We start from the raw sequence: 12,900 nt of genomic DNA on the forward strand, positions 1-12,900 counted from the left end.
CCCCCAGTCACTTTCTTGTCTGCAGTCCTTTTGGAAGGGGAGTCCAGGAGAATTTACTCTACCAGCCTCCTCTGGATGGAGAAAAATCTGGCCAACTCATAGTTTCCCGTACCTTCCTCCTTGCTCTTGCAATGTCATAGGAATGATACTGACTCTCCTCCAGTCCTCAGGAATCATCACCATGATTTTTCAGAGGTAATTGAGAATGGCCTCCAAATTACATCATTCATTTCCCTCACAACTCCACTCATGGGTGAATCTCATCAGATACTATGGACTTGCGGGTATCCAATTTATATCATTTCCTAACTAGGTAAATCTGCCTTGCTCCAGATTTACTAACTGGGCTCCCTGCTCCAGATTTATTCACTAGGCTCATGCATTTGCAATAGCTGAAGGTTGGTCTTACCAGCAGAGACCTAGAGAAAGACGACATCGACTATTTTGGCCTTTTCCTGTCCACTGTGACTAGGTCTGCTGCTCCATTATAGGCTCCACCTAGGACCCATATTTTTACTGATTGTTCTGCTACTAAGGTACCTATAGAAACCTTTCTTCTCGACCATCCTACATTTTGCCAAATTCAAGTCCACATAGGCTTTGGCTTCCTTAAAATCAGCAACACAAACTTGATATTTGAACAGTATCTCTATACTCCTACTGTTATTTGCCACAGTTTCCACTTCTGCGTACTTCATTTCTACGGCTGATTTTTTTCAGGAGCAACTTCTTCATTCACAAAGGCCTCTGCCACCTTTGTTTGGTTTCCTGCTTGTTAGTGTGGACCATTCCTGAGCTTGGAAGCAGTAATACTTGAAAAATGACCAGTTCTCCTGGAGCACTCTTCCCTTGAGGGCTGTATCCCATAGAATTCTTCCAAGCAGTTCAGTGAACAGGACTGAAGTTCGCAGCTGTGATCCTTCTCTTTGCTTCGACTTCTCCTTATAGGATCATGAAGTCCACATCTCACAGCTTGCTGCCATGGTTGTCCCTGATCTTCATATGCCTGAGCTCTTCCTTGTTCAGACAAGAGGTCCAGAGTAGCGCCTCTCCTTGTCTGCTGATTGATCACCTGCATTAGGAAGTTGTTGCTGATGCACTCCAGAAACTTCTGGATTGCTTGTGACCTGCTGTGTTGTCTCTCAAGCAGACAAGAAGGTGGTCGAAATTCTGCATGAGGACCAGGGCCTGCAAGCACGAGTCTTCTTACAGATCTTTGAAAATGGCCCACGAGACAGATAATACAATGTCACCTGTCTTGCTGTATACACTAATACTGATCCACAAGCTCTTGGCAAAGCTTTGTGTGAGTGAGCAGCAGGATCACATAAAAGATTATTTCCACTATGCCTGTCCTTCCTAAGAAGCCTGCTTCCATTCACAGCAGTGCTCCTGTTGTCTCAGCTACCCTATCAAATCTTTGTGGTCTCAATGAGATTGTAGCCCTGCAGCAGCACAGACCTCTAATTCCTTCTGCTTGCCCAAGAAGGGTATGGAAGCTTTCCTTATAAAAGTGCTCATTCTATGAGCACTTCCTTAATTATATGCTATGTGTGGGATGACTCTACTTTAGTCCCCTTTTATTGATGATGAAGTCCCTCTTGTTCACATCATTGTGAACCCTTTGCTTATCAACCACTTCCTCATTTGACTGTTGCTCAGATCATTTCAGGTATGTGGGATGCAGAAAAGCAAACTGGCCAGTTGCACTCCTTGAACAAAACAGCAGAAGCACATCTAAAACTCACCATATGCAATGACACCAACACACAGCTACAGCAAAGTCCCATCACTCTGGACAACACAGTTTTATAACATGAGACAGCTCCTGCCTAAAAAGCTTGCCATGTTTTCAAAAAGACAGAAGAGGCAAGAAGAGAGGGTCAGATTTTTCCATTTTACAGATAAGGAGCTAAACCCACAGCCAAGGTCACAGGAAGTCTTTATCAAAAGGAGGAACCACATCCAGATTTCTGGGACTTCTATGAGTTATTTGTTGAGAAAGAACATCCTCCTTACTGGAGTAAGGTGAAAAGTGAAGAAATACAGGATTATATTACAAGTATGAGAACAGCCCCATCCATACACTAAAAGTAAAAGCAATAGTTTCCCATACATACCTCAAACTCCAGATAGTGGTCCTTCAGTTTGTAATCATCTACTTCCTTGCCTTTGAGCTTCTTGTCAGGAGGATAGGAGCGATGTTCAGCAAGTTCAGTGGAGATCTGCTTCAGCTTAGTTTCATGGGATTTGAGTTGTTCATCCTTCAGAAACATATTAGGCACATAAATTATAGAATCTAAAATATTCAATAAGCAAAGGGAAGTTAAAAGAGAACTTTTTCTTTATCTCAACTAATTTTAATTAGATTGATCATACATGTTTTCCTAAAGCTCTGTCCCCAGCAGCATTCTCAAAGGCATCCAAGTAAAGTGGCCAACTTTGCAGAAAAACTCAGCAGTGAGCAGATGCCACTGGGAAGGATAGCAAACTTGTCATCCCTCGCCTTGCTGAGAGCAACGGAAGCAGCTTGCTGCAGAGCGTTACTGACAACATGACACTTCTGCTCTAATACATTTTTTGGCAAATTAATTAAGGCTGTTATATGGAGTCAGACCAAGGGCAGAATGAGACAAGCAAAGACCCTGCCTCGGGTCTTTGCAATATTAAGGGCAGTTTTTTCCAGGACAGAAAGGACATGGAATCAGAGCCCTTCCTTACATTTCCACACTACCAAATGCTCTCCAGTCAGTGGTTTCCATTTGTTCAGAACAATGCAATGCATCCAGAAGAAGGGCTGCCCTCTCCTAAAAAGGTATCTCATTTTGCTAAGCTGCTGCTGCTAGCTTTTGTCCCACTGTGCAGTTGGAAAGAGTGAGGAGCTGCTACTCCCTCCCTTCTAATTTCCTTTATCACAATCCCAGGCCCACTCACTTCCTCCAGTCCATCTGTCAGCTAACCTTCCTTCAGCTCAGGTTTCCAGCTCCTGCTGCATGGCCTTCTGGTCATCTCTATGCTTGGATTTAAAATTATGTTTGATTTAGGTAACCCCAAAATATAGATACTATTGTGCAGACCTAAATGATTTAGTCATAGTCCTAGCAGCAGGTAGCACCCAGCTCAGTTACCAGACATTTATCTAGCCTGAGAAGAGAACACTGCTGCCAGTACTGTCCTAGTGGTGTGGATGTGCAGCTTGCAACTTAAGCCTATCTCAGACATATCTGCAATCCACTATGAGTCACACCAAGGACTAAGCCTTTCAGCTCACATAATTTGAGCTGCAGAAAAGAGCAGAAACGGAAAAAACTTCTACAGAGGATGATAGTTGAGCCCCAGCTAATCTTGTGTTTCACTTTTTTTTTCCGAGAGGACTGTAGAATAAAATATGTGGGATAATTTGCCTCCACCTATGCATGGATAGGCTCAAACTGATCCCTACTGGCTTCCAGAAATTGCTGTTGCTGTTATTAACTACCCTGGATCCACTGTTCTTTCTGTATGTGTCCAGCCACTCTTTGTGCTAAATTGCTGGTCTCAGTGACATACTGTTGCAGCGAGTTCCCTACTCTGATGACAGGTGGTCTCTGAGAAGCTCTTAATTTGGCAGTTGTAATTTCCAGGGCAGCAGCCCTTTGGTGTATTTGTGTGTACATTCACACCTCCAGAAAAAAAAGAAAACAAAGTTACTAAATCCTTTCTACACTGGTGTTCCTTTATATGCAGTTTTGTCACATCCCTCCAGATCAACCAAGATCAGACATGGAAAGCAAACTTGGTACAATGACCGTGTGCAACTTGTCATGTCCACCCTCTCTCCTTCAGCCACGTTAGGTTCTTGCTGCATCTTCTGCCTGACCAGTAAGAGGCCCCCTGAAGAAGTACTGCGCATCACGATTCAGCCCACAAAATCCTAAACAGCAACCAGAGGGATTTGACAATTCATATTTTTTTGTCTGCCAAATAAGAAGCAGCCCGCTGGCAGCTTTACCATACTGACAGATAAAAGCAGACACGTTTCTGCTTGTCTTTGAATTTATCTGCTTTGAACACTTAACATTCTTCTGCCGTTAGCTAAAACAGCTTATCTTATTCCACTTTTTGTGTCTCCCTTTCTTCGAGACACAAACCACAAGGCTGTGTTCTATTTTTTCTCTTTCCAGATTAAACAGAAACAGTGAGACTGGGAAACAATGCGCTAAATGGAACAACCACACAGAACAATGATGAGTAAAAATGCTTTATTTTGGTGGCTGGGGGTAAATTATTGAAACTTCAGATAGCATATATAAAAAAGTATGCATGAGCAAAAGGACAAGTTATTATTATCCTGTATGAGACATGATTTCAACTTTAACCCAGAAGATGGAAAGTCGGTCACCACATCGTAAGAAGAAAGGCTTCTGCCACAGAGCAGGAAAAAGCAGGAGCAACATAAAAAACACCCCCTTGGAGAAATGCATATTGTGAGATAATGGTTTCTAAGGAGCGTTGCTAGGCTATGAAGATGGCAAAAATGCATTTAAGAAGCAATCCAGCATGGGGAGATGACTTTAAAAGTTACAGCAGCTTACTCATAAAATTATACACCAACGATTAGGATCTCTCCCTTCTGCCACCTGATTAATGCAATCAATAGTGGGTTCCTGCCCATGCAGGAGAAATTGCAGGCACACATCACACCAAAGTACACAGAGCTACAGGTGCAAGCATCAGGCACAGCCAGTCTGAAACAAGTAGGAGAAGATGTTTGTACAAGCAAGGAGTATCAGAGCTGTGAAACTCCCTGACACAGGCTGTCACAGAAGGTAAAAGCTTATATAATCATATGGGAAGACCAAGGATGTTCACGTAATAAACAGCTGACAAACATGAAACAAGAAATCCCTCAGCTGATAAGGACCTCCGGAAAAGTATTAGAGGAGAAATAAAATTGATACTTGCCTGATGAATCAGCTTTCACCCTTTATCACCCCAATAATCCAAATATTCAGGAATACATTTATTTCCTTTGAAACCGGTGGTAATAAACACTCACACACTCAAATACCATCAAACTCACTAGTTTGATGGTATTTGAAATGTCCTCTGCAGGACTATATCCATGGGATGAAAATCCTATATCTGGTACTAGTTACACTAGTGATTCTTTCTTTTCATCAGTAATATGAAAGAATTATATTCAAGTCTGTTCCTTCATACAATCGTACAATCATAGAATCGTTTGAGTTGGGAGGGACCTTTAGAGGTCACCTAGACCAACTCCTCTCCAATGAACAAGGACAACTACTGCTAAGATCAGGTTGCTCAGAGCCCTGTCCAGCCTGACCTTGACTGCCTCCAAGGACAACGATTCAAACAGCTGTGACGAGTCACGGCCAACACGGGTCATGTTTGAACCATTATTCCCCCTGCTTGTTGAAAGGCTCCAGATTGCACCATGTCTCAAACTGTCCCTGTAAGCTTAGACAAGGGGAATAAGGAGCAGAGTTCAGCAGCACTTTCTGATTTTCTCTTTGGACTGGGGAACAAAATACTTTTCCAGTGTCCTCTTTGGGCCAGCTGAATTCTTCTCTCCCTCTACTTAAAATCTTTACTCATGAAACAAACAGATTTACCTTCCCAGCAAACGTTTGATTTTTCCTAGAAATACTAGCGTTGACAGGAGCAAAACGATGTTAGGGACCACTTTCCAGACTCCAGCCAGTCAAGAACAATCTCCATCACCAGCCCTCCAGACAACAACTCACCTGAGATAGCTTTGTTGTGGTGGCTGGCAGGAGTGGGCGACTGAACTTTTTCTGGGAGCCAATTGCTGCTGGAAATGGTGGTGCAGAGAAGACAGCTGCCACACAGTTAATCTTGTTGATCCAGGTCTGCATTTCCTCTTGGCTCCTGGGAAAAAAAACACATATCGAGTACTTGTTGACTCAGCCTCCTCTGCCTCTTTCCCACCTCTCCAATGGCACTTTCAAAGCGAGAGTAAGAAGAACTGAACAAGTTTTAGAGTCTGCTGAGTCTTCCGGCTTTTGAGAGCAGTTAGTGTCAGGTGTCTCATTCACAGGTTGGCTCATGAAGAGGTCCATAACTCACCCTAGTACGCATCTTTTCCTATTCCAACCTAAGTGCCACAGGAAACAGAGCCAGACAATGCCCTGATTCAAACATATGTCCTAAAGTCTCATCTGTTCCGTAGCCTAAGATCTCTAGGAGGTTCCATGTGGATCTCAGTAGAAAAGGGCTAATGCAAAAAACCTGTGCATCAGTTTTCAATGCCAGAAGGAAAAAGAAGGTCATCTGTTCTGTCTGCATATCACAGCCTGAAGAACTTAATCAAATTATTCTTGTATTAAGTACTAACTTTGTTTCTAACCAAAGCGTATCTTCTAGAAAGACATCCGGCTAAGTCCTGATGACATCAGGAGACAGAATCCAAGACTGCCTTCGGTCATCTGTTAAAATGATTAATCACTCTGACTGTTAAAGTTTGTGCCTTGTTTCCAAATTGAATTTCCTGCAGCTTCAGCTTCCAGCTGCTGCATCTTGTTATGCCTTTCTCAGCTAGATTAAAAAGCCTCTTAAAACCTGATATTTCTTTCTCATGAACTACTTGTGCACTCTAATCATATCACTACTTAATCTTATTTCTGATCATATAAACAGATCGAACCTCTTAAGCCTCTGCTTCAACCTGTCCAGGCATGAATTTACCCCTCCTTCAGAATTGCCTTCTTCCCTCAACTATTGGCACAAATCAGAAGAGAGCACTTACTGGGCTTGAAAAAGCAGGACCCTCCAATCTGCTGTTTTAAGCTTGAGGACATTGGGTTTCTTCTCGTAGTCTGTTGCCTTGGATGCCAGTGCATGATGCACACTAACTGCATTCTTCAGATCTTCCTCCGACAAAGCCTTTTCTGGCTTGTACTCATCCTACAGAAATTAGCAAGGAAAAATGACATCTTATTTCTCCACGTGCTACTCCTTTTCCTTAATCTAAGGAAAAACCTTGTTGCATAGTCATGAAAAGCATATTAAAGTACGTGGTCTTTTTGAAAGGAAGAGAAGTAGTTCCATCATGAGCTATGGACTATTTGTCTTCACTTCAGGAATCCTACACAGCCAGCACTCCACCTCCACTACTAAACTGCTGATTCCTGCTGAAGTTCTCAGCTTCCACTGCTCTGCTTGTCCTTAACAGTGTAGAAGTCACCCCATCACTCTCCACAAGGCAAATACAACAACATTCTTTAAATCTCTCTTTTGCTGTGGTACTAGAGAGGAAACCTAGAAGTGGCTGGTCTGCCAATGCACTAACAGCCTTATGGATCCAACACCATCACACAGCTCCTTCGTGCAATTTCTTCAAGCTATACCCATCTGTAGTCTTTATTGAAGGAAAGAAAAGAATACCAGGAGTTACCAGGCCAGCTTCTAGTTACACCACATTATGCAACTCACAGGAGGGAACACCTTCTCTGAGCAGGGTCTGCAAATGGCAAGCACAGCATTGTTTGGGTTTGCAACGTGGTACCACTCCCAGCAAATAATAAAAACAGTGAGTCGAACTTCTCCATGTTGCAGTTGTCCCCTGGGAGCAGTGTTTGATCTCCTGAGCAACAGGAGCTGGGAAAATGCACAATAATTGAGTTGTCAGAAGTTCAATTTAAAGCACACTCCACTACAAATGGCTTTCCGAACGTAAGAAAAGCCAGAAGCCTTTCTAAGGAAAAGTTGATGACCAGCAGTGTGGTACAAAGTTTCTCAAGAAGAGTCCAAAGCAGAAAGCAACTGATTCTACATCTTTCCTTTAGGACTTCCCCAGAAATCAGTGTCATCTGAAACATCCATCAAGGGAGCTAGTAGGATGGCTGCAAAGCAGAAGAGTAATTCCCTGTAGGTGTCATAACTATTGATCCCTTCACTCGAACACAAGAGTTATGAGATGGAGTTTAGCGGACAACAGAGTACAGAACACAAATCATACAGAAGGGATAGCATTAGCTTAAACAGCCAGCAAGGTACTTCTCCTGGAGAAAAGCTGCTTAAGATGCAGCTTTTGAAATGATTCATCGATTTACATGGCTTATGTGGTGGTATACAGACAGGGGCTTCAACTGCTGAAGGCATCTGTGCTCTCGTCAGTGAGGCTGGATCTGGCTGGGGATCTCCAAGATGAGTTTCAGGGGATGAGAATCACCACCCGTGGTGACCACCATTTCCCAGAAGGGAGGGCAAACCACCCCACTACTCTGCCAGCTTCCAGGCTAGTCCAGCTAGTGCAGTCCCAGAACCTGCTGCTTAGACACTTCACCAGTAAGCCAGGGAAGAGGCAGCTAACCAGCAATATCATCATGATCAGCAGCCCCAGTTGGGTTGAGACAAGGGCACACAACCCACCACAGAGCTGTGGCAGAACAAACGGATAGGCAGAGAACTGTTGCACTAATGTCCATAGGGTAGCCTTCAGCCTAATCACCTGTGACCTAAGCAGTATTCAAAGCCTGACAGTGAGCTAAGGCAAATGCTCCTTCCCTCTTCTGGCTATAGGTCCTGCCAAGTTCTAGCAAGTTTTGGATGGATTTTCCTAGCATGAGGTACTCTGCCTACTCCCATTCAGGACACTCCCTACCCTTCTTCAAGGCAAATTTGGGAAGGCATCTAGCCAAAGGGCAAGAACTGGAGGAGGCTGCCCAACATCTCACCCAGCTATATCTTGAAAGTGAGGGAAGCAAGCCTTCTTCTTCAAAGGTAGAAAAGTTCATTTCTTTGGTAGTTGCTCTGGGGGAAATGACTGGCTCCACTATCCAGGGAATGAGAAAAAAATCAAGGCCAGGAAATGAATTTAGACCTTAGAAGCATGATATTCTGGCTTCCTTCAAATTACTACCTCGAGACAGTATCAGCTACCACTGTGCTTGGTGCCTCTCAGCTTTCTGTGAGATGAATCCAATGGTCACAACTCACTCGAGCGTCTAAACCTGTTCCAGAACATATCCACATTTGGGCAGTCCCAGAAGCGATACTGACTCAGAACTCCTCCTTACTGACGGAGAGAGTTCATGATAATCCTTGCTAATCCCACTGGGTCAGCCGGTTGCAGTCTACCTTGACAGCTGGGTTCCTGTCAGCTTCTCCAAAAGCACTCATCAGCATACCAGAAATGTCTACCAGTAGTTGGCCAACCTAAGAGAAAGCTGAAGGGATGTGAATGCGCTGACAAAATTCCTCCTTTAAGGCCTTCAACTCTTCTTAACTGGCAAGCAATGCTAGGGACACAGGTACATCCATATCTCCTATGCCATCAAGGACAGCACATGTGGAGGTGGAGCAGAAATGAAAGGCAGCTCACTAAAGTTAGACCAAGACAGTGGCAAGAAATATCTAAGGAGCCAGAAAGGAAATATGACTTCAATATCAGCTGAAAGCTGCTGTGAATGCTGCACACAATACAAATACATGCTGAATTCATCTTTCTCAGACTACTAAGAAATGACTTTTCTACATTCTGCTGACCCAGTTTCTACATGGACACATGTTCCTAAGTTCATTTCTGATACACCCAACTAAGGCAATTGGCTTTTTATCAGCCAAGGTATCTGTGGGTGGACATCTCTGGTCAGCTGCACATAACAGATGCAAAATCCTTTCAGGAAGTGTTGTCCCTGATCACTTTACACCATTACAGCCTTTCTCTCTCTTTTTTTTTAATTCTGACAGAGGAAACATATTTGAGAAAAATTATATAAGAATACGTGAAATCCCACAAGATTACAAAGTATCACATCAAAGAGCCAAGATTTTGCAAACCTCAGAGCAGAGTCAAAACACAAAGGCCCTGCACTGTCTGCTCATATGCAATTTCTAGCAAGGAAGTGAGGTCGCCTCCTTATAAGCCTCTTTTCTGTACGCACATCACATCCCATGTCAGTCTAGTGAAGAGACATTCTGTCAAGCTCCTACTTGGCAATTTCCTCTCGCTATAAACAGAGGGCAGGAAATCAGCCTTGGCCTGAGGATGTCCAGAGTCAGGGCCAACAGCCCAAACATGTCAAACCTCTCATTTTATATAATATTGTGCAGGCATGTTTAGTTGGCTAATTGTGAACGCTTCCACTGAGCCCCTCCGGTGGCCTCTGTGCTCGCTAATTCAGAAACTCTCCCTCTCAAATCACTCATTAAAAAATAAAACAATATGCAGCACAGTAATTAGCACTGGAACAGTTCCAATGAAAAAAAAAAATGGGCACAGAGACAAGATTGCCCAGATAAACTTGCCTGTAAATCTCAAATGACCGCCGTTTAGGAACCACTCTCATCTATAGACTTTGACAGCACAATAAGAAGAATTAGTCTGCTATGCAAACAGAATGGGAAGAGAACTGGGATCACACTACCCACTGGGAGAATCACAGCTGTTACAAACTATTAATATTTATATTAATGTCTTGAGGGAACAGCTGAGTTACAGATGAGCACAGAAAGCAACAGTGCAACATTTATTTGTGCACACACGGTACCTAGAACTGTGAGATTTCTCTCTCCTCTGCTTGAATAGCACTCAGTGCGATGAAACTATAATCATGGCTTTTTCCTCCATAGATGTACAGATAATGAGAAAAAGAGGGAAATCTTGTAAATGCAAATGGGCGTGCATCCTGTCCTGTAGCACTGTGTAATTAGGAGAGAAGGGAAACAGAGAGAAAGAAATCCCTTGCCCGTAACTACCACCACACTTCTGCATTTCTACACAGAAATCAAGCTGCTCTAAAATGCTCCTCAAACTTACGAAATTGTGATCATTTCTGTCTCCTAGTATATTGCAGAAGGAAGCAACAATTCAGCAACACTTACTGTCACTGAACTTGGTCTAGCCATATATTTTAAAACCCTGTCATTATCAACTTCTGCAATAGCATGTTCTTAACAGTGCAAGGTTTATTTCAGGGCTGGAGCAAAGCCCTGCTGGACCTTCTGGAGCTGAAGAGAAATCAGAGGATGTTTCACTGCTGCTGCATGAGGCACTGCTGCTGAGCAGGGGTCACAGGCACCCTGGGGAGGCTCACAGCTGCCCCATCACTCAGGGAGTGAGTCACTTCCCATCAGACCTCTCTGTCAACCTTTCTAGCACTGAATTAAAAGTACTGCTCGTCACTTGCTACTGCTTCGGTGAAAGTGGATTCAGGGCTATGTGGGAGAGCGCAGCTTTGCCATCTTGTAATCACTGAATTCAAGTGCTGTGACAAATGCAAGATACACAACCGAAAAACAAATAGGAACAAGAATTCCACAAATGTATTTGTTCTGCAGAAGTGTAGTCAGATATGAAATCACCCTCACGCTTACCAAGAGATGGAGGGTGACAGTGGGGAGAGCAAACTTCTGCAGAAAATCTGCACGCTACATCAGCATCTGTAAATTTTGTCTTAGTGTTTTTAACTATTATTACAGTGATACTTATAGAAGTTTTCGATTAAAATTCTAAAACAGACAGCACCTCCACTTCTTCCCCTTGAAAGCTCATTAAATTCTCCTCAAGGATCAAATAAGAAATTAATTCATACACTATGGACAGGAACCTTCTTACTTCTTAGGGAACCATCCAGTCTTTTCAAATAAACTAAACATGACTCATTTCAGAAATCAAAGCAGCTGACTGCAGTTCACTCAGGAAAGTGAAAACGCAAGCCTGCCATATAGACCATTTTAATAAAATCTGAAGCTCTTGTCAGCAAAAGAAGCAGAGAGAAGGCTTAGCTGCAATTCAGGAGACTTGGTTCTAGTCTCTCACACTGACTTTGGAGCATGCAATATCCAAGTTTCAGCCCAAATCTTTGCTCCTGCCTCCAGATTTTTTGTCTCCTTCAGCACTTCAGTGCTGTCAAACAGGCACTGAGCACTGACCAGCCACCTCTTAAACCCTGTGCTGTAAGAAATGAATCCAAACCATTCTCATTCCCCTTCAAGACTGTACACCATTCTGCCTCCAAAGAAACCAACAACTTCAGAAACCCAGAACAAAGAAGGAGGAAATAACAGTAAGCACTTGTGCTCCTTTCAGTTGCAAAACACAGTGGAAATGTAGAAACACTTTCAGTGGAGCACACCTGCACAATGTAGAGCAACCTGGACAGACATCACCTATATCAAGAACATTTCACTTATGGTGAGAGTCACAAGGGCTTAAAAATCTACAAACTGACAAAATTTCATGTTGACAGTTCTTGCTCATATATTCCATCTCACTTTCCAAGAGAAGTTATAATTTAAAAAGCTTATATTTAAAACTGTATTAGAATCAAGCTTGCGCCAAAAGACTTGAAAGGTTTGAGCTGAGGTTTTTTTTTAGACTTCTTGCTGGCAGAGAGTAAAATTTTTTAGAAATAAGTTTTTCTATCCTGCTTTTGAAAAAAAATGGTATCCTCCAATTTTGCTATGGAGCAGAAGCTGCAGATTCCTACCAAGATCAAGCTGCTGTTAAACTGTTTTGCAGCTGCTCTTGCAGTCATTGCAGAAAAGTATTCTGTGAAAAGACTGGAAAGGAGGACAGACTTACAGGAGGTGAAGTCATACATATCAACTGCAGTGTTAAAAGCAGCCCAGAGGAATCTGTGCAAGACAGAGAGAGATGATGCTGTCTTTGCTTGTGAAGCCGGCTGTTTTGTCAGTCATGAGTGACAGTGATGGCATAAACTGGAATTGACAGGGTGCACATCTGGATAGGGACAATGAGACTGAATTTGAAACTGTGAAATGGAGGAGCACATTAGTGAAGGGATTCACGTCTCAATGTGTGTGTAAACAGGGTGTGGCACAGATATACTGCGTGTCAGAGGGAAAGGAACCTGAAGGTGGGTCGTGAGAGCGGAGAGGATGCCTGCTGCTTTATCCCTCTTCAATTAG

The 12,900-nt window shown here is 43.1% G+C and overlaps 1 protein-coding gene across 8 annotated transcripts in view; it reads right to left on the reverse strand.

Annotated features, from left to right (window-relative positions):
- The window catches only part of PSD3 (pleckstrin and Sec7 domain containing 3), a 113,924-nt gene that overhangs the window by 12,943 nt on the left and 88,081 nt on the right, over positions 1-12,900 (reverse strand). For all 8 annotated transcript variants that reach the window (XR_002433319.1, XR_002433320.1, XM_021380349.1 and 5 more), the window contains 3 exons: positions 6,773-6,930; positions 5,751-5,895; positions 2,121-2,264 (listed from right to left, as the gene is read on the reverse strand). Coding sequence is in view for 6 of the 8 variants with exons in the window: in XM_021380349.1 (XP_021236024.1) it covers positions 2,121-2,264; positions 5,751-5,895; positions 6,773-6,930 (447 nt within the window). In the remaining 2 variants the exon portion in view is untranslated. The remainder of the gene's footprint in view (positions 1-2,120; positions 2,265-5,750; positions 5,896-6,772; positions 6,931-12,900) is intronic.

Source organism: Numida meleagris, chromosome Z, assembly GCF_002078875.1.
Source record: "Numida meleagris isolate 19003 breed g44 Domestic line chromosome Z, NumMel1.0, whole genome shotgun sequence".
Lineage (NCBI taxonomy): Eukaryota > Metazoa > Chordata > Aves > Galliformes > Numididae > Numida > Numida meleagris.